At 37.2% G+C, this 20,973-nt stretch overlaps 1 protein-coding gene across 3 annotated transcripts; it reads right to left on the minus strand.

The window, feature by feature from the left end:
• Window positions 1–5,597: 5,597 nt before the first annotated feature.
• CEP15 (centrosomal protein 15) lies at window positions 5,598–19,570 on the minus strand. 3 transcript variants are annotated; one of them, XM_036065556.2, is made up of 6 exons: window positions 19,459–19,570; window positions 18,690–18,800; window positions 17,993–18,073; window positions 16,460–16,583; window positions 7,710–7,784; window positions 5,598–5,799 (listed from the first exon to the last, which is right to left on the minus strand). In XM_036065556.2, the coding sequence occupies exons 3-6, from the start codon at window positions 18,043–18,045 to the stop codon at window positions 5,668–5,670; spliced, it is 384 nt and encodes a 127-aa protein (XP_035921449.1). In that variant the 5' UTR covers window positions 18,046–18,073; window positions 18,690–18,800; window positions 19,459–19,570; the 3' UTR covers window positions 5,598–5,667. The 3 variants fall into 3 exon arrangements, with proteins under 3 accessions (XP_035921449.1, XP_035921448.1, XP_077932577.1); XM_036065555.2 differs by having other exon boundaries at window positions 17,993–18,076; XM_078076451.1 differs by lacking the exon at window positions 7,710–7,784 and having other exon boundaries at window positions 17,993–18,076.
• Between the last annotated feature and the right edge of the window lie 1,403 nt (window positions 19,571–20,973).

The raw sequence follows: 20,973 nt of genomic DNA on the forward strand, positions 1-20,973 counted from the left end.
GTTTTCTTTCTTTTTTTTTTTTTTTTAAGATTTTATTTATTTATTTGAGAGAGAGAGAATGAGAGAGAGAGAGAGAGCGCACGTATGAGAGGGGGGAGGGTCAGAGGGAGAAGCAGACTCCCTGCCCAGCAGGGAGCCCGATGTGGGACTCGATCCAGGGACTCCAGGATCATGACCTGAGCCGAAGGCAGTCGCTTAACCAACTGAGCCACCCAGGCGTCCCGGCTTAGTTTGTTTTCTTTCTAGTTCTTGAGGTTAGATTGTTTACTTGAGATCTTTTATTAATATATGCACTCATCACTATAAATGTCTCCCTAAGAACTGCTGTTGCAGTATCCCATAGGTTTGGCTGTGTTGCATTTCTATTTTCATTGTTTTGAGATTTTTTAAAATTTCCCCTTTGATTTCTTCCTTGGCACACTGACTCTCCAGGAGTGTGTTGTTTAGTTCCCATGTGACCGTAAATTGTCCAGCTTTTTCTTATTGATTTTTAGTTTTGTCCCATTGTGGTCAGGAAAGATGTGATTTCAGTCTTCTGAAATTTGTTAAGACTTATTTTGTGGCCTATCCTATGATCTATCCTGGAGAATGTTCACTGTGCACTTGAGAAGAATGTGTATTCTGCTGCTGTTGGCTAGAATGTTCTATAAATGTCTGTTAGATCTGTTTGGTCTAATGTATGATTCAAGTCCAAGGTTTCCTTGCTAATTTTCTGCCTGGATGATCTGTCCATTAGTGAAAGTGGAATGTTGAAGTTCCTATTATTATTGTATTGTTGTCTGTTTCTCTCTTCAGATCGGTTATGATGTGCTTAATATATGTAGCTGCTCTGATGTTGGGTGCATATATATTTATGATATACTTTCTTGATGGATTGACCCCTTTATTATATAATGACCTTTTTGTCTCTTGGTACTATTTTTGGTGTCATCCATTTTGTCCGATGGAAGTATAGCTACTACCCTCACTTTCTTTTGTGTACCATAGTTTGTTTCTTCATTTAAACCAGTGGTGTGCATTGGGTTCTTTCCATTTTTTTTATCTATTGTGAATAATGCTGCTGTGAACATTCATGTAACAAATTATCTGCTGAAGTAGTGAGGATTTCATTCTTTATTACAAATCTGTCCGTTAAGCAGTGAGAAAGTTGCTTCATTGGAAAACCCCAACTCAGGATCTTGAATGGGGGGAAAAGTCTTCTAGTCATATTTTCTAAGAAACTGAAAATCTGCTTTGTTTTCTTGCATTAAGAAGTGATTTTAGATGTTCATACTATATTAGATCTTATCACCATCTAATATGTATTGCTTGTTTGTTTTAAGACCTGTTGAATGCATGGATGAATGGTGCTCAAATGTTACCCAGCTTTATGTTTTCCTAGATAGCATTTTAAAAGGTTGTATATTTAGCTTCTTTTGAACATCTCAGTATTATTGGTTTTCCTGGGGTAGAGCATTCTAGTACAAAATGTCTGTGTGATAGACCTTATAAATGGTTGGAAACAAGGTACGAAAAAGGATTATGTTGTATTGGGAAAGGAAAGAAGATAGAGATGGATTAGACAAATTATATACATGGAATTTTGTCCCCCTCTAATTTGACTGTAGTGTCCTCAAAGTGATAACATGCAGAACATCAGAGACACTTGAACATTGATAATCCAGACTTAGGAAGGAATAATAAAAAATCATTTAACCTTAACAGTGGAGGTTAAATGGTCCAACTGTCATCAAAACACAGAAACAAACTAAATCATCCCTTTCTTAAATGAGAACACTCCATTGTTTTCCGCTCAATGCGACTATTTATTGATTTGAACTAGTCAGTCTAGATACTGCTTTAGCAGAGTCTCAGGCTCTGTCTTTGAGATACAAATTAGAGTTTTTTAAAAAAGCAGGAACTTTGCAACATTACTGTAAAGTAGGGAACCTGGTCCTTTTTCTCTTGTTAAGCAAGGAAACTTGATTCTGAGAGGTAAGACGATGTCCGGAAGTATTTTTTAGCCTCTGTCTTTGTTGGAGTCATTTTCCTTGTCTTGGATTTTAGTAAGGATATAATCTCAGTTCCAGTTAGAAAAGGAGATCACAATGCCAGGTGTCAAATCCACATATCAATCCTCTCCTTAATTGCTGAAGTTTGACACATCCCTATGTTTGTCTCAGAAAACTGAAAACGTTCTTTTATTAGCAATAGGGACTTAAATTTCCTATGTAGACAAATTAACTTCTAAATTATAAGAGAAACAAAAACACCACGAGAAGGTGGCGTGGGAGGGGGGGGTCACTTCTTCAACTTAAAGCTTTCTTCAAGTAATTTCTCTTTCCCTTCTCCATATTTTCCACAGCTTGCTTGCTTTCCTTCCTTTCCTTTCTTTCTTCTCTTTTTTTCGTACATTGGAACTCACTGTCTAGTTAGTACCTTCTCTGAAGAGTACATTTTTAGTCAGAAACTCTTAAAAAAAAATCTTAGAATCCTAATTAAAGTGGAAGAGGTCAACCAGACTGTTGAAATGTTTTTCATTTCATTTCAAACACTTAAAAGTGTTTTTAAGCCATGTAGCTATTATGTTTGGGCAATTCTTGAAACAGGGAGGGTGGAAACTCTTCAGAAAGATTTAAAACTTTTTAAGTATTTTTTAAAAATAAAATGTGAATTGGTTTAGAATAATAAAGACTAATAGAATAAGGAAGGAAAAGAAAAGAATATATTTTGTGGATAAGCCAAATTCATGGCCTTGTGCACTGAATTTTATACTCTAAAACCTACCTGACGGGGCCTTACTCTTGTGATTGCAAACCCTGGTTTTTCAGCCCTCCCACCCCCACCCCCAGGCTTGTCTCGAGTTATCTTAGAAGTGACAAAATAATCTCCAAGTAAGCTTAATTTTGATTAAAAAATACAGCCACATATCCATCTTTTTTTTTTTTTTTTATGGAAAAGGGGATGAGGCAGAGAAGACCAAATTGTGAAGAAAGGTAAAGATTATTATAGCCCTCTAGGTCTTGAGCTGACAAGTGAAAACACCTTGCACGTAATGCAGAGGAAAAAGTGTCCATTTGACCTCATTTTCATTCACACTGCTCCTAACGCCCGGGAAAGACCAGATGTCTGGTTTCTAGAGTATTGGGCTTTTCCCTAGTAAAATTTATTTTTTGAAGTTTGGAGAAAAACTGCAGCTCCTTCTGACCTCAGTATTTTATAGTTTAATAATTTCATATACTAAAAGTGTTCCAGCATAAAATGAGCTTTGAGTATTTATGCATTTGCAGTAATCCAAGAAAGGCTGTGCAAAGAAAATCTTGAAATGACCTTTACTTTGAAAATCTTGTTATTATAAAAACCCAAAAAAACAAATTCATAGTTTTCATGAATAAGAGGTACAATGTAGCATATGGTAAAGGCACTGAATTGGCGGGGTGGGGTGGGGGACGGGCGGGTAGTATGAGTAGATGACCTTTGTTTTTCCTTGTCTGATTCCTACTAAGAGCAATACAAAATATACATTAGATATGATACTTCTTTCCTCCTTACAGAAAACAATAGTTGGAAATTCCTATGTAAAGCTAATTTGCCATGAGGAATATAAAGCCCTTTAATGGGGTATCTAGGTCCCTATGGAAATTTTTTTTTAAACATACACCATGTGGTGCAATCTGTTACAGTCTACAAGGAGGGAAGGGGGGGGAAGCTCTGTGGGGGCCAGGAATAAAGTCATCTGTGGGAGTTTTTGAGGTATTCACTAGTAATGGGGGAAATGGTACAGCTAAAGCCTAGAAGTGACATCGCTTCTGCCCTAAGTCGTAACCCAGAGTATATTAAATGTATGTTCTTTTTAGAAACTATTTAGCAAGTTAGTCAAATTAGGGGAGAAAAAAAACAACCTTTTCTGAGATGGTTAAATTGCTATTCATTTTGTATTTTAATCTAATCTACTGGTGATTTAATTTACAGAACTCAAAGGAAGTGTGCACTCAAATATTTGAGGATGTTAATGTATCAACCACTGTTTAATTTTGGAATGTGCCTACTTGCTTGACACAATATTTTACCATCTCAACAAATGTTTAGCCTTTTTTTCACTTGACTAAAGAGAAATAAGTTTCACATCGCTTCATTCACCTTCTTATGTGCATATGCTGGGAAAGATTGGATGTTAAAAAAAAAAAAACTTCCTCATGTTCCTTTCTACTACATCTAAATCTGTTTACCAATTCAAAGCTGCTAAAAAGCCCTGTATTCTCCTGCTAAATCAACTGGATGGCTAGAAACCAAACTGTGATGTAACAGGAAAAAAAAATTATCAATTTATTTTCATGTCAGAACATTCTTGAGAAGGTATAAATTGTTCTGGTCTCTATGCCAGTTTTCTTTTTTCTTCCTTTCTGTCTTCCTTGTTTTTTTTTTGTTTTTTTTTTTAAGCCTTTCAGCTTTTAAGCCGGTACTTTTTATAGTTATATAACAGTTCTAATATTTTGTGACATTTTGTATTGTGACACTATAGATGAAATTGTCATCGGACTGACACTCTGTGCTGTTTATTCCTTAATTACAACTGTTAACACTGTAGAGAAGTGTGCTAATCTGCCAGCGCATATTATGAAAACAACGTTATTGTTACCCACACCAACACCCACTCAACAGGATATTTCCAAGATGGTGGTTTAAACGAACTTATCAGCACAATGGACGTTTCAATATAGTTGTTTTTTTTTTTTAAAGCTTGTCCTGCTGTCTTCATGTAAAAATACACACCAGTTTGAAATTTTTAAACTCTTGAATTGTAATGAACATAGACTCCCCTTACTAGCAGGAGCTGCGTCTCTAATCAAAAAAATTAAAAAAAAAAAACCTTTTTGAGTGCTCCAGCGGTGGAGGACTGAGGAACTGCAAAGCTTTCTGACAGTTGTTTCAGAAATAATGAAAACAGGAGAGGGAAGGGCAAGTTTCAAGATGAAAAGATGAGAGGAGTTACTTGCATTCACAGGTTGGTAGTCCTTAAATAACCAAGTCAAAATCCAATAACCATTCCCAGCTCTAATAGGTGACCTTTTTCAGGACTAAGTCTGAGCCCCCCTGAAACTGGCTACTTCTCGAGTGCTTTGTAATTTAGTTCTTTCCTCCAGAACCTTCAGAGGTTTGATTATCTATGAGGGACAAAATCCCATGAATCCATTGTCTAATAAATACTATACTGAAGCAGGTAAATACCTCTATTTTTTCCATTTGTTAAAAGGGCCAACAGCCACTGGGATCCTGTGCTGAACCCGATCCCCATAAAAAAATAACCAAAACAATTCTAGAAAATGTAAAATCAGAACAACCAGTATTCACTGTTTAGATGAGAATGACAATAAATGATTTTTTTTTAAAAAAATGACACACAGAACACTTAGTGACTTACTGAATAAACAGTCCACTTTTCAATATTAGCTCTTAACACTTCCATGGGATTGGCAGAAAGCAAATTCGTGACCCTGAAATAATAGTAGGTCTCAAAGTGATAGAACCTGAGACTTGTCAGCCGATTCTCCTATCTTCATGTCATTGAGGAGGTAATGGGACAATATGAACATATTCGATTCCTAAGGTACCCGAAATGACCCGTATATTCTTTAATATTCAGCTGTACTAAACAGATTTTTTTGAAAAGAGTATGTGAAGAAGTTATCACTGCGCCTCATTCTGAACGGTATTTTCTGCTTCATTTTCATTTTCAACACCGATAGGATATGGTGCTCTTCCTAAAAGAAACTGTTCCCATTTGGGAATATATTCTTCTACTGATGCCCAGTAAAGAGTCTGGAAAAAAAACAACATCCAAAAGTAAAAAAGCATATCAAGCAATTGAACTTGGCTCTTCATAATAGTCTAAATGTTTATTCACTGAAGTGTGTGTGTGCGTGTACATACACACATATACGTAGAATGCACTTCCTCTACAGAATATTTTATGTTAATTTTAGAAAGAAATCTGGCTACTTACTAGTGTTAATTTTCAAATTTCTCAGTAAAACCAGAGCCTGGCAGAATTACAGGTTATGGGATTTTATTGTGATTTTACACGCCCTCTTGTGGCCAACCGTGTGATTATTACCAGTGGTATCACTTATGGCTACAATCATTAAATGTTTTTGTTTACTCTTCCAAATTCCATACCATATGATTACCCATACTAAAATTATTACAATGAAATGATTAGGCATGAACAACTGCTTTTTAACTGACATAAAAAGATTTCACCTGGGATGAGATCAGGAAATGAAACATAACCAGTATGTTATAGTACAGGACTCAGGTAAATTGACTCCTTAATTATATGGGGAAAAACACTTAAAATATGCATCCAGTATATCTTTTAGAAGAGTACTCAATATGGTAAAATGTAATTTCTTCCCAATTTTTTTTTTTTTTTTGTATACGGAGAAAATAATCCTAGTATCATGTAACCGTTTTTAATTCCAGTAACTTGGAAGTTGAGACACTGTATTATTGGCCTGACTATAGCAAGTCTATAAGCTATAAAAGCTCAGGCAAGATCACCATATAATATCTACAAGCTTTGATGTTTTTTTGGGTGACTGCCCTAAGGAGGCCAAAGAAAAGTAAACTGCCAAAAGCTCTGTATCCTAGGAGGGTATTTTAGATTGGATCATCACTATCAATCTCATTTGGGGGAATTCAGCCAAAGAATTACATGGCATTTAGAGCACGTAAGGATTCACTCTGCACATTAACAAGGTACAGGAGTTCTGAAAGTTGAAATTGTGAGTTGTTCTACATATCTGCCCATCTGTGCATGTGGTCCGAGAAACAGCCTGACACACTTAAAATAGAGGTCATCCTGCTGTGCAAGACTAGCTAAGAAAAATACCAACCAAGGCCTGTGGTTGGGAGTTTCTCCACCATTCACGGCTGGATTAACCCCTATTGTGTGGGCCCCGTATAGGCCAGAGTAAGGTATTGGAGAATTCAACTAAGAAAAAGACATGCCCAGGGCACAACTTTGTACCACAGTTCTTTCTATCCTTGATCACTGCCTTTCCTTATTACTCTAGATGACACAGAAAATTGAAGGGCAAATTCTCAGCCTTTAATTTTGAGTCTATTCAACATCCCTGCTTAGGCAGCAAGCAAAACTGTATTTGGAAAAGGTCATTAAGAATATAAAATTAAACTATTCTATATGTAGTAAATTTTCTTTCATCACAGATATATTCATATACCAAATAGGGTTTATTTTTGCCAACAGTCTTCCCAATCTGTTCTTGAACTGAGCAAAATAAAACAGACAAAAGCCACACTATGCTGCATGATAATATGCATTTAAATAGCTTTGGTTGAAATTTGGTGAAGGGACTGAACTGCTAACGTTAGCCAACAGGAAAAGCACTTTGGTAGGCATGCTGTCATCTTAAGATTTAGTGCATGCTGTCTACTGTCTGTTATGGTTTAACAGGATAGGTGTTTCTAGATGAAAAGATATAGGATCTTTATAAAATTTTTGCTTGATAAATTTTTAAAAATCAAGATGCTTATCAATTACCTACTGTGTAAAAAGCACAGCACTGTGGACATGTAAGGATCAATCAGACACATCTTGTTTTACCGAATAAATAAATCTGGGAAATACACATAACCACAATTAATTTATAATGTACTATTAACAGAATGGGGTCTCTTCCTATACGTTTGTTCTTTAAGATTCTCACCTCAAGAGAAACCACCTCTGGTGATGGAATTGGGTGAATCCGGGTCTGTAGAGACTTTTCTGCTGCTTCTATATCCTATAATAGGTATCAGTGTTTTAGAAACAAAATGTATTTACATAACACATACAAATGGCACCTGTAATAGCAACGTCTATATCCCAAATCTCAACTCTTCTCTGGATATTCAGTCTGAACTGAAGGAAGGGCATTGAAATAGGAGGACTGATCATTACTTAATCAGTTTCAATAGAGAAAGCAGCGTTTCTTGTTTTAAAATAAAAAGTGGGGGTGGGGTGGGTAGGACTTTCAAGATCTTCCTTTTCATTTAAAATAGTAAATGCCAATAATTCTGGCAAAAAGGACTTTCTTCCAAAACTGCTCAGGACACTAACTTAGCTCTAAAACCAATAAGAACAGCCAGATGGATAAAACGGTCAAATATTCAGATACTAAAAACAGTCAGATAGTCAGCCCCACGCTGACTAACCTTACAGGTGAAGAGTTCTAGTCCAGATCATGCAAATGGTGTATTAATGTCACACATTTCATCTGTTCAGTATTCTATTTTTTAATTTTATACTTACATAAATCCTCCACATATTCAAAAGAAAGTCAGTGAGGTACCTCAGTACTTTGGGACAAGAACCTTTTCACTAGACTCTAGATTTTTAGGACTCAACTTTTGGGGCATTCTCGATGGCCAGCTTTATGGCTGGGTCGTGCATCATGCAGCTGATGACGTTTAAGCCCTGTGCTTTAATCTGCAGTGTGACTTGTGGGTGTATGCATTTTCTCTTACGGTTGTAGCAATGCAGGGGTAATCACACTTCATGCTTACCCGGGTAAAGATGTAACCTTGATATGTGGATGAAGTACAGGCCCAGAAATGTAGGACTCTCTCAGTTGTGAGTGAAACACTGGAGCTCTGTTTCATGCTCCCCAAACTGGCACCTATGTTGTCTAGTGCTTGTTTATGTTTGTCAAGTTCACAGAGGCCTTGGCTGGAGGCCGTGTAAATTTTGTCTCTCCTTTGAGCTCAGTGAGTTGATCAAAAAGAGAAAGTTCTCTGATCCATGTACAAGCATTGGAGCAATCTAAGTACAGGGCTGTTGGACAGACGGAGAGAGATGGAAAAGGACGTGGGAGTGGGGTGTGAAGAATCCAATGCTGAACAGGAGAAAAGAGCGAGCAGATGGCCGTGGCGGGAGCAAGGAACGGGTGTGAAATGTAAAAGGGAAAAACAGGAAATTCCCTAAAGGGACTCCCCAAAGTTGCACAACCATTAATGCACCTGCTGTCTTGAAGAAGGTGATTTGAAGGGGAAAACCGTCAATTTAGGGCTAAAAAGCCCATCTATTAGCAACGTCTATTCCCGACCAGAAGTTTATGGCCAAGACGCACGCTAAAGGGCTTTTGATGCCGATGCTACGACAGATAGTGAAGATTAACTCTCCTGTGATTGCACTGAGCTTTTACAAGGTCCTGGGAAAATTGTTTTTTACTCTCATAAATCAAGCAAACAATAGACTCACAGCTCCACTGACATCATTATAAGAACAGTTGTAAGTTTATTGTTGGTGGTAGATCTAGGTGCCACTAGCACCTGCAGACAAGATGATAAACACTTCTCTTAAAGACCAGAAAATAAGGATATTGGCTATCTCTCCTAGAAGAGCAGATTTGCAGTGAAAGAGTAGGTATGAGCAGGGATCTGTGGCCTGGTAAAACAGGCCTATGGTTAGTAACTTGACAGTCAGCTCTACAGCCTGTCGGCAAGGGATTATCACCCCTCCAGAGAACTTCTTTCGTAAGTGAGATTTTACTTTCTTAGATGTTTTGCTTACCTCTCTGACTCCTACTTCTCTTTCTCTTTAGCTGGCTCCTTTTTCTCTTCTTAATCCTAAGTGTGGGCTTTCTAAGATTTGTGACATCTGTCCTCCTCTTCTTACTTTTTCTCTTTCCAAGACTGTCTCTTATCTAGCTTCAACTATTAATGTAGAGGGATAGATAACTTTTCTTCCCAGCCCTTATTTCTCAACCTAATAAAACTAAACTCCCCTTATTCCTACTGAGTGTTCTGAATGTACAATAGTGGGAGTTCTACTCCCCCAGACACCTATGCTGTATCTTCTACCTTCAATTATTGTTTTTCCCTGACATTTAAAAATTCAAAAGGTCCATAGATGATTCCTGCGGGATGTCTCCTCTAGCCTGTCCGTGCCATTCTCAGTGCCGTGGTCTTATTATCTCACTCACTGGTTCAACAAATATGTACTTGGACTGTATCTCATTTTACTTTAACCACATACGGAATTGATTAGTTTTTCTAAAATTACTACTTTAAATATGTCTTTACATAGATTAAAAAAAAAGAGACCCACTACACAGAGGATAAAGTATGAATTCCTTAGCCTGACTGAAAAATCTCTGCCTTCTGTAGCGAGTTATATCCCATTACTTCCAATTAAGAACCTTCTGTTTGACTATATGCTGCCAGAAGGTACGGACTGTCTCATACAATCTTTAAGCATCCGAGAATCTAACAAAGTGCAGGGCATGTACTAAACACTTAAATATTCATTATATACATAAATGACTAAGGTGTCAAAAGTTTCCTGAGTATAAATGAAAAACTTAAAAAAAAAAAAATTACCCAAGGGGATGAGGGGAGAAAAGGAAAAAAAGCAGATGAAGAGAGGCTAGACTTACCTGACCAGACCTTGTTACCTTGTCTTATAGATCTGCCACTAGACCATTTAAAAATTTATACAGTTACAGAACAAATGAAAAAAGCAATCCCTAAAAATTAAAAACAAAAGGAAACAAATCTAACTGCCATCTAGTTGGTGGCATAACCACATCAAGAAAAAGTACATCAGGTGGTCTTAGAACACAGTATTTTGACTGAGCATCTGTAGTGAGATCTACCCCAAGGACAAAAAGAATTATAAAAAGTATCTGACTGAAAGCCATACTCCGTAATCATATTGTTGCTGGTAGTGCTGTCTCTATGATGGGATAGAGTAAATGAGTAGTTATGTTAGTATTGGAAAATTATTTAGGAACTGAGATTTTTGGTCTGAGGGGGGGAAAAGTTAGAGGTAAAATATTGATGATTTTAAGTTAAAAGTCTTACAATCATGTAATCAAAATGGAATTATTGATATGAGCTCTTGATGAATTTTATCTTTAAAAACAAGTTGTAATAAACATCCCTAGAACCCAGATTAAGGGCTCTAAACATATATTCCCATCAAAAGGATCCAGGGCTCCTTGGAGCAATGGCCAATTCTAGGTCTAAGCAGCAAATGATGGCCTGGAAGATACCACAGCAGAAAGAAAGAAAGCTATCAAAGCATGTTAAGATCATGTCAAAGGCATTCAGGAGCTAACATGGAGGCTCCCACTTGGTAAAAATGGGACAATTTGAGCATCACTGGGAATACAAATTGACGTGGGTCGAGACCTTTCAAATCACAGACGTATTTAAGAGCATCAACGTCTAATTGGTCACTTCTGGAGGATACTAGAGAACCAAACTATTATTTTTGAAAAGTAACTACAGAGAAAGAATCAAGCACTGATCATGCTTTTTCCTATATGAAGTGTAACCAAATAATTGATGAGGGGACGCTTATCTTCTTATAAATTATCAGCAATTGAATGAGAAGGAATAGAAGAATTTGAATATCACTTTTTGCAACCCTTAATGAACATATCTAGGCCATGATCATCAGTGACTGCTAACATTCCAGAAAGACAACCAGGCATTACAAAGTGTTCTTTCCCAAAACATTGAACCTGAATCTGATCAGGGCTCTAGATCTGCACTGTTAATGTAATATCCATTAGGCTCAGTGGCTGCTGAGCATTTGAAATGTGATAAGTCCGAATTGAGGAGCCCTGTAAATGTAAAATACACACTGAATTTTGAAGGCTCAGTGAGGAAAAAAACATAAAATATTTACTAACTTTGAATAGCAGTTACATTTGAAATATGAAATTAATTTTAATACATTTCATTTAATCTGTGTCTTTTAACTTTATTAAAAGTGGTTACTAGGGGGGGTGCCTGGCTGGCTCAGTTGGGAGGAGCATGGGATGCTTGATCTTGGGGTCATGAGTTCGAGCCCCACGTTGGGTGTAGAGATTACTTAAATAAAAACTTAAAAAGTTGTTACTAGAAATTTAAAATTACTTGCATTATGTTTCTGTTGCATAACACAACTTCTGTCAATTTATGGGAATTACAGAGAACAAAGGAACTTACTAAGTGATGCCTCAGCAATGTAATTAGTAATAGTCAGAGTGTGGAAAACTAGGAGAAATGAGCCAATTCCTTCAACAAATTAAAAGGGGGTGAAAAAAAAAGGCAGAGGGAACTTTTAGAGATTTGAGAGACCTATCAATCAATTACGTACTAGACTTTATTTGGATCCGGATTCAAACAAATGTAAAAACAGGTTAATCAGGGAGATCTGAATCCTGACTGAAAATTTGAGGAATTATTGTTAATTTCTTAGATGGATCATGGTATTGCGATTGTACTTAAAACAGCCCTTATCTTTGAGTGATAAACACTGATGAAAAAGACATGATATTTACAGATTAAACAATGTGGTGTCTGATGGTTAGCTTCAACATAATTTGACGGGCTGCAGGTGAAGGTGACGAGTGTGGATGAAACAAGATGGGCTGTGTTTTGAAAATTATTGAATCTGGGTGATAAGCACATGGAAGTACATTCTTCTATTCCTCCTTCCACATAGGTTTGAAATATTTTGTAACAATTAAAAAACAAGTTTCCAGGATGAATGGTGATATAAATGTTACTCTATGGCAGGATTCAGCAGCCTCTGTAAATGAGTTGACTTGTGATTAGGAAAGGTAAACTATGAGCACAAAAAGTCATGTACTGAGATTTCTTTCTTTCCCCCTCCCTAGACATGTCCCTTCCTCCCAACCCAGCAATATATATCTTCCTGTAAATATATACAGTGAAGCCAGCCATAGCTGGACTGGGTTTAATCTTTTAATCTGCTGAAGGGGCAATTTCTGGGATTGAAAAAAGAAGATCCTAAAGCATGAGATACAGGGTCATTGGTTCAAGGAACCCTTACGCATTCATTAAACTCGCTCTTCACTGAATTGGAGAAAGTGTGGAGTGTGAGGAGGAAAGAGGAGAGACTGGGTCCTGTAAGTCACTGGCCAGGGGGGTGGGGTGTGGGGGGTGCAGTTTGTTGAAGGCTGTTACTGTCAGCCTCTCCAAGAAGGCCTCCAGGCCATGCCGTTATGTCTAATCTGCTGTGGCACACTCCCATTCTTTCTCACCCTGGAATGTTTGTCCAGCTTCCTCATGAGGTGATGCTCACTGCCACAAGATTGCCTTTTTGGGTTAAACTAAATTTTGCTGGTGGGGGGTGGGTGGGATGGGGAAAGAGGTCAAACAGATGATAGTTTACCTCATGGAAGTATTTATAGAAACAAAATTCTCTTTCTCTTCCAAATCTGTACCAATCATGTTTGTTTTTAAAAGGCAGACACATTTTATTTTATTAATGTAATAGGGAAACTAGCAGAAACTAACAATCCATTATCATCTGTGATATTTACTGACTAAACCCTCAATTTGAGTTTTCTTCACTACTTAAATTCATGTCCATTCTTTTACTATTATGCTTGAACCTTTGGGATTAGTCTTTTTGTTATTGTTCCCATTTTTAAAACATTCTTTTATTTTTCCAAATACATTTAGAGAAATTTTGTTGCGTTAGATGCAGATTTTGGTGGAGCTATTTTTAAATCTAAAAATAACACTGTGACTACTGATTTTAGAAAAATAATAGTTTCCCCATCAGGATTAAGGCATGTGTCTCCATTTAAATTTTAAATCTCCCATTGAAGTTAAGAATTATCTTTATACTAATCATGCATATTCCTTGTTTAGAGCATTCCCAAGTATTTTATAATTTCATTGCTAATGTGAATGTGATTTCATATTTTCCATTTGTATATATAGGATCGTTATAGATTTTTGAATGGTTACATTTTATCTGTTAATTTTACTCAACTCATAATATACTAGTTTTAAACAACTTTGGCTTTGCTAAGTATATGGCCTTATCAGTTAAAAATACTAGGGTTATATCTTACTTCCCAAAAATTAAAGCTCACTCCATGTTAGTGTTTCTTATATTAGAGCATCTAAATAGGTCAAATAAAGGATGGTAATAGAGCTTATACTTATTTTGTTAGTATCTTTATAGGATTGTTTCCAAGTTTCAGTGGAACCATTTTTAAAGTGTATTCTGTACCTAAGTACATATCTTGATGTAACTGAACCTGTTCTTGACAGGGAGGGGGTATTAGGAGTAGTCACTTTACGGTTTCCTCTTCTCTAAATTAGGAGATCAGCGCAGTCAGTGGTTTTCACCATCCCTTAGATCACAATAGAACAGGCAAGGAGGGGCTGAATGGATGGGCCTTTGGCCAAAGCGGGTCCACTTTTACCTATTTTAAATCTTTGAAAAAAAGTTTTTATGCTAAAAAAAAAAAAAAATTAAAGCCTTAAGTGAAAATCTAATCTATGTGCTTTTTAAAGTTTCTCCCACCTGAAAATTCTGTGATCAAGTCCTATTTAGGTCACTTTCATGATAACCTCTATGGTACAGCCCTTAAAATTATTTCCAAAGTTTAAAACAAAATAGTAAGAGGGAAAGCAGGATTAAAAAAATTGCATATACAAGTATTCAAAGTATGTTTTAAAAAAAAAAAAGGGAAGAGACTGCCTGTCTCACAGCAAGCACTGTATCTGGGATATAAGAGCTCAGTAAATGCTTACTAAAAGACTAAAGGGAAATATACAAAAACATTAATTTCAAGCTGGGTGGGATGATATGGAAAGTATGCTATTTCATCATCTTGGCTCTTTCCAGTTTTTTACAGTGAGAATATATTACTTTTATAATCCGGGGAAAAAACACCATCCAAACTTGTTTCTAATGACTATAAAACTAGGTTCATTATCTTCCTTCCAGATATGGCAATGATTTCTTAGCTATTCTCCTTAAATCTAATCTCTCCATTCTGCAAATCACATTGCATCTAAATAGGAAATGAATCTTTCTTAAATACCCATATGCTTCTTATATAAGTCTCTATTTTTCTTTTGCTCTAACACTTTTAGTACTGTATTATGCCTATATATCAGGTCTCAACTTCTTCACTTGGTCTCACAAAACATATCCAACCTTGTTTCCCATAACTTTACAAGCCAGTTAGCTCAGGGTCCCATGGACACTAACAGGGCTACTCATTCTTCTGGTCTTGGTTCTTCTGTAAGAATGCAGTGGAATATTTTGCATTCTGCCTATTCAAATACAGCTCCAGCTTAGTTTCCCTTCTCAGACTTGTTAGGATATTCTAGCTTTCAGTGATTTTTTTTTTTTTTTTTAATACGTACTTCTAAAGTGCTAAGGATTCCACATAACTTAATGTTCGATCAACTAAGGTCTCATATGTTGTGTGTGACAACCTTATGTCATCAGTTAAGCCTGTTAGCTATTTGATGTAAAGAACTCTGAATTATTTTGTTAACTCCACTTTCTGCTCAGAACTAGCTCAGTAGTAAGGCCCCTCTGGGCTTTCACCAAATACTTGCTCACTAAAAGGAAGATAATTGAAAAATCCAAATAGTACCTGTACTTGTTGCAGGTAAGTAGCGATCAAGCCTTCAAGGCTTCTAATTTAGTTTTTCTGACTTTTCACAGCAAATTCCAGATTATCCTATATATTTCCATTTAAAAATAAATATTGCAAACACCATTGGGCAAGTAAGACATATGGCAACATAGAATGCTTTGGTAGCACTATGGCTGTGACTTAAATTACTGTGGATCAAACTGCCAGAAGCTGAGAAGATAACTGAATTTTCCTCTTCCTTTATCCTCTAGTGACTACATAAGATAACTATATCATGCCTATCGATGAAAATATTTAACAATAAAAAACTGAAAACACTGCTTTATAACTTAAATAATATAGCCTTCCTCCCAAATGTTTTAGTCATAGGATCTCTTGGAAGCTTGAGTGGAAGCAAACTTTAGGGTTTTAATTATGGATGAAGCCATACAATTCTGGAAGCAAAGTATAGCAAGCAGCCAAAAATGTTACACATATGATTTTACTCCAAATGGGCACATTGGCCAAATGGTGGGGCCCTGCGCAATCACATACTTTGACCACCTCCTCCATCACTATCAAGAGAGATCTGGGAAATCTGTTATCTTAGATATGAATTCTACGTGCTGACTGTGGCCCCAGTAGGGCAAAATCAAATTGTTCTTGTTTTTATGATGTTAAATAGTTTTGAGTTGGATCTAAAAACATTATAGGTACTTCATAGGGTTTTAGGATCTCCCTATAAATAAAAGATGATGGAAGATGGAAAGTTACATCTTGTATTTATTACTTCTTGCACAAAGGTGACCTTTAAATTTCTTCTATGGTCATTGGTTCTTCTGGTTGATTAAAAACACTTAGGTTAAACAAACTTCCTTTTATTTTTTCATTTAAAAAAGAATTCATATGCAACATATCCAACTAACATGGGTTTGAAAACTAGATGGTAGTTCATTAATTGTATTTATTACTCAAAACAAAGTATATATATCAAAATTATGAAATTCACTTAAAACCTTTTTTTGCAAAAGTGGGGAAAAAATCTCTATACTTAAGTCATGGAAACTTACCATTAAAAGACCAAGGTTCCTTTTAAAAGCAGTCTCAGCTGCTTGCATCTGAGATGCCTTTTCCTTGTTTTCGTCTATAAATTTATTCTCCATTTGTTGAAGTAACATTAATCTTTGTGATACTCTAGAAAAAAATGAAGATTATATAAAGTTTTTCTTAAAAGGGTACATTTTTTGCTTGACTAACATAAAAAAATTTATTTCTTAATTGTACCTCACTTCAAGTTCAACCTATTTTGGAAACCAATTATTATGTCCATTAGTAAGACATTGGAAAACTTAGATAGTTCAATAAGTCTTAAATCTGGGTAAAATTATTCTTATTTTCATTAACATATCTATCGTAAGTACATGCTTCTGTTTTTTTAGCCTCTATGGTCTTTGCAATTATTTTAGAGTGTTAAAAACATGTTTTAATTTTTGGTGAAAATGCAAACTGTAATACATATCCCTTTGTACACATACTTATATATACCTCCCCACACACATACATTGATATAACTTGCTATACGAAACCTTCTGCTTAACACTTCAATACCCCTGAATCTCATGTTACACATTTAGAATTGCGCTAAACTTCCATATGTTTGAAGAAGCAATAAAAATATTTTTTTCCTCTTTTTCCAAGAGAAAGATGATGATTCCATATATGAGTGAGAGGCTGTGTGTATGTATGCATACTCACAACAAGGTGAAACAGTAATTGAAGAAAGATGTAAAAAGTTGTAAGTAAATTATCAAACTACTTTTTTTTATATATAATATACTTTAAAAATTTCTCATTGGTCAAATGCTCATTTTACAAGTTTTTTTGGTACCCTTAGATGATTGATTAAAAAAATGTCAGATGATAAAAAAATACATGTGATATATATAACAGTCTAACCACTTTCCAGATAGTTGTGGAGATTCTTAAGAAATGCTATGTTTCAGAGGGCTGTTCTTGAGGGTAGAATTAAAATTGAGTAATTTCAACATTTTTATAAGGGGAAGATCTTAGAAAGCCAAGGAAGAGGGCCTGGTAATTAATTAAAGGAAAACATGAGAGCCCACAGAAAGAGGTAGAGAAGGTTAATATCAAGTATAAGTGCAGGACTGGTTATGTAGTTTGCAAGGCCTAATGCAAAGTGAAAATGTGGGGCTCCTTTAACAAAAAAACTATTAGAAATTTCAAGACAGCAACAAGAGCATTAAACCAAGTACAGGGACTGTGAGTACACAGGTCACATACTCATGGAGCCTGCCCTGGGTAAGAGGTGTACAGAAGTCCATTAAATATCAGTGAGAAACCTAGAAAGGTGAGAAGGGTGAATTTATCTAGATAATAGTAAGAATTGTAAGAAGAGAATGTACCTTTTAATCTTTGTTATTCTTAAGAGACAGTGACATTCCCTAACACCAAAATCTCTCAAGTGTCAGAAAATTTAAATGACACACTTTCAGACTTAAGTCTTCTGTGCACACAATATTTCACTAACAAAGCCAGTACAATTTATTCATTTAGATAAGCCTTAAAAAAAAAAAAAAACTTACATTTCTTCATGTCTTTTAGACAGGCGAATTTCTTGAGCAAACAAGGACGTCATCTTTAGTCAAAGCTGCCTTATAAGCTTTCTGCTAAATAATAAAAACATTTAAAGTTACTTTAATGTCCTCAGCTTTACAGCAGTTGATTGTTTTATTACCTCAACCCATTGGTTCTCTCAGAAGAGAAAAATAAAAATTGAGATATAATGTATAAAGTGAAAGAATGCATTTAAAACCATTTTTATTTATGATGCAGTTTTTCGTATGCCAGATGCAGCCAAAAACACCATGAATCAGGTAAACTCAACATACTTCACATTTCCTCCTCTTAACTTCCTCACACTTTAACCTTAATCTGAATTGAAAACAAACAAGTAGCTGGTACTAAGTCTAGTAAACATTTTATTGAATCAACAGAAAGAAAAAAATCCACTCTGTAAAATTCAACACAGGAATACCATCCCTTATGCATGTGCACACACACATAGAAAGGCAAACAAGTGTAAGAACCAACTGGAAACTCATGGTCTTTCCTTTATTGGAAGACTGCCCAGTTCTATCATCTCTTTTCCAAATAAAGTATTTTTCATGTATAACTGGCGGGGAAAAGCCCAACTGGTCTCTTCACCTTACCCTGGGTGCTCAGGACTTCCATTTGGGGAGTTTAGGAAAGTCCATTTTAACGGCACATGAGCAAGCTCACCTTGAATGAAGAACTTGGGCCAATATAGATAAAGATCAAGTGAAGTGCTTTGAAGGCTCAGAGCCTGAAGGCAGATCATCTGGTTGCGTGCAAAAGCTGAAGGTGATTGTCCTAAGGGAGAAAAAACAGGAATGAAATTCTTTTCCTGGAGCGAAGCACTGGCTTTCCTAAATTTTATGATTTAAACACTGTCGCTAATCTCTGAGCGTCCAGCGCTGATAGACTGAGCTCTTCCTTCACTGCACATACATGGAGGTGTAGGGCACTGAGCCCAGCCAAGGGCAAGGAAACACTGCCCTGCCCTCAACGGGTTTCCTTCTAAAGGAACCAGTGTCTTGCGTTCAGCACCGCGGACAGCAATCGCTCGCCAGCTTGCCGGCAAGGATCTAGTTACAGATACTTATCCTCTAAGATCACCACGGACCAATCGTCACCGCCTTCCTCCCCCTTTCGAATGCAGCGTCAAGGAAATCTCGGAAAGTTAGTCCACGGTAACTTATTTTTCCGTAACGCCCGCCATCAGCACTCCAGACAAACCCCAAGATAAATTCTGCCTTTCGAACCAAAGATCTGCACGGCCTCAGAGTCCTCAACCCTGCAACCACTCTAACTCCCTGCTTATATCCAGAGGACTCACGACCTTTCCTCCTCATCCCAGCTCTTCCCCCTTTAACAACACCCTCCTCACCGGCCCTGCGAGCACCTACGCTGCTCTCGGACAGTCAGGGCACCCACCGGGCCGTCCGTAAGGCGGTGGGACTTCACTCACCCAGTCGCACTCGGACCTTATCCGTAAAGGCGCCTGCTATGCTGGGTCCCAGCACAGGCCTGGGCGTGGTCACGCCACCATCTTTGCGCACGCGGGGACGAGGTGACGTAATCACGTCGCTATAAAAGGCGGGCCTCTGGCGCGAAAGGTGGACGGTGCTGCGCTCAGCGGAGAAATTCCCCAAGCGGTCGTTCGGAGCCCTGCGAAAATGTTTGGTGATAGCTCAGTTTCGAGGCCTTTTAAACTGAGACCGGAATATGCTTTAGAGAGGGAAGCTAGAATGTCACAGAATATGGAAATGGGGAAAAATCCAAATTACTCCAGAGTGTTTGAATGGTCTGCACAGTCAGTAAAAGCTCCTTGCCTCAGAGAGCTTCACCCCGTTTGTCAGGAGCAGAGCAGAGGAGTGGAGCCCCTGCCCGCACCCCCATAGGGACAGTGATATTGATCGTGGACGTTTTGAGGGGTTTGCGTGCGTCGCTGTGTTTAGGTAAATTATCTCAGCCTTTCCCCTACAACGCCTGGTGACGTAGGTGCTATCATCCTCTTTTTTTTTTTTTAAAGATTCTTTTATTTTTAATTTTTATTTTTTTATGTTGTTAATCACCCTACATTACATCATTAGTTTTTTTAAAAAATTTTTTATTGTTATGTTAATCCCCATACATTACATCATCAGTTTTAGATGTAGTGTTCCATGATTCATTGTTTGTGCATAACACCCAGTGCTCCATGCAGAACGTGCCCTCTTTAATACCCATCACCAGGCTGACCCATCCCCCCACCCCCCACCCCTCTAGAACCCTCAGTTTGTTTCTCAGAGTCCATAATCTCTCATGGTTTGTCTCCCCCTCTGATTTTCCCCCCTTCATTTTTCCCTTCCTACTATCTTCTTTTTTTTTTAACATATAATGTATTATTTGTTTCAGAGGTACAAGTCTGTGATTCAACAGTCTTGCACAATGCACAGCGCTCGCTCACCATAGCACATACCCTCCCCAGTGTCCATCACCCAGCCACCCCATCCCTCCCATCCCCCACCACTCCAGCAACCCTCAGTTTGTTTCCTGAGATTAAGAATTCCTCATATCAGGGAGGTCATATGATGCATGTCTTTCTCTGATTGACTTATTTCGCTCAGCATAACACCCTCCAGTTCCATCCACGTCATTGCAAATGACAAGATTTCATTCCTTTTGATGGCTGCATAATATTCCATTGTGTGTATGTGTGTGTATATATATATACACACACCACATCTTCTTTTTCCATTCATCTGTCAATGGACATCTTGGCTCTTTCCATAGTTTGGCTATTGACTATCATCCTCTTTTGACAGAGGAGCAAACCAGCATGGCTGTTTATTTAGGTCGGAGCTTGAAGTCAGCAGAGCCTTGAGGAAATTTCTCACAGGCCTCAGGTCACACACTTGGGAATAATCCATTAGTGCTGTAAATTGCGTTCTTAAACCTTTTTTTTTCCCTTTGAAATAACTTGGTGAGACACGAAGTACTA

The sequence above is a fragment of the Halichoerus grypus genome, chromosome 1 (genome assembly GCF_964656455.1).
Source record: "Halichoerus grypus chromosome 1, mHalGry1.hap1.1, whole genome shotgun sequence".
Lineage (NCBI taxonomy): Eukaryota > Metazoa > Chordata > Mammalia > Carnivora > Phocidae > Halichoerus > Halichoerus grypus.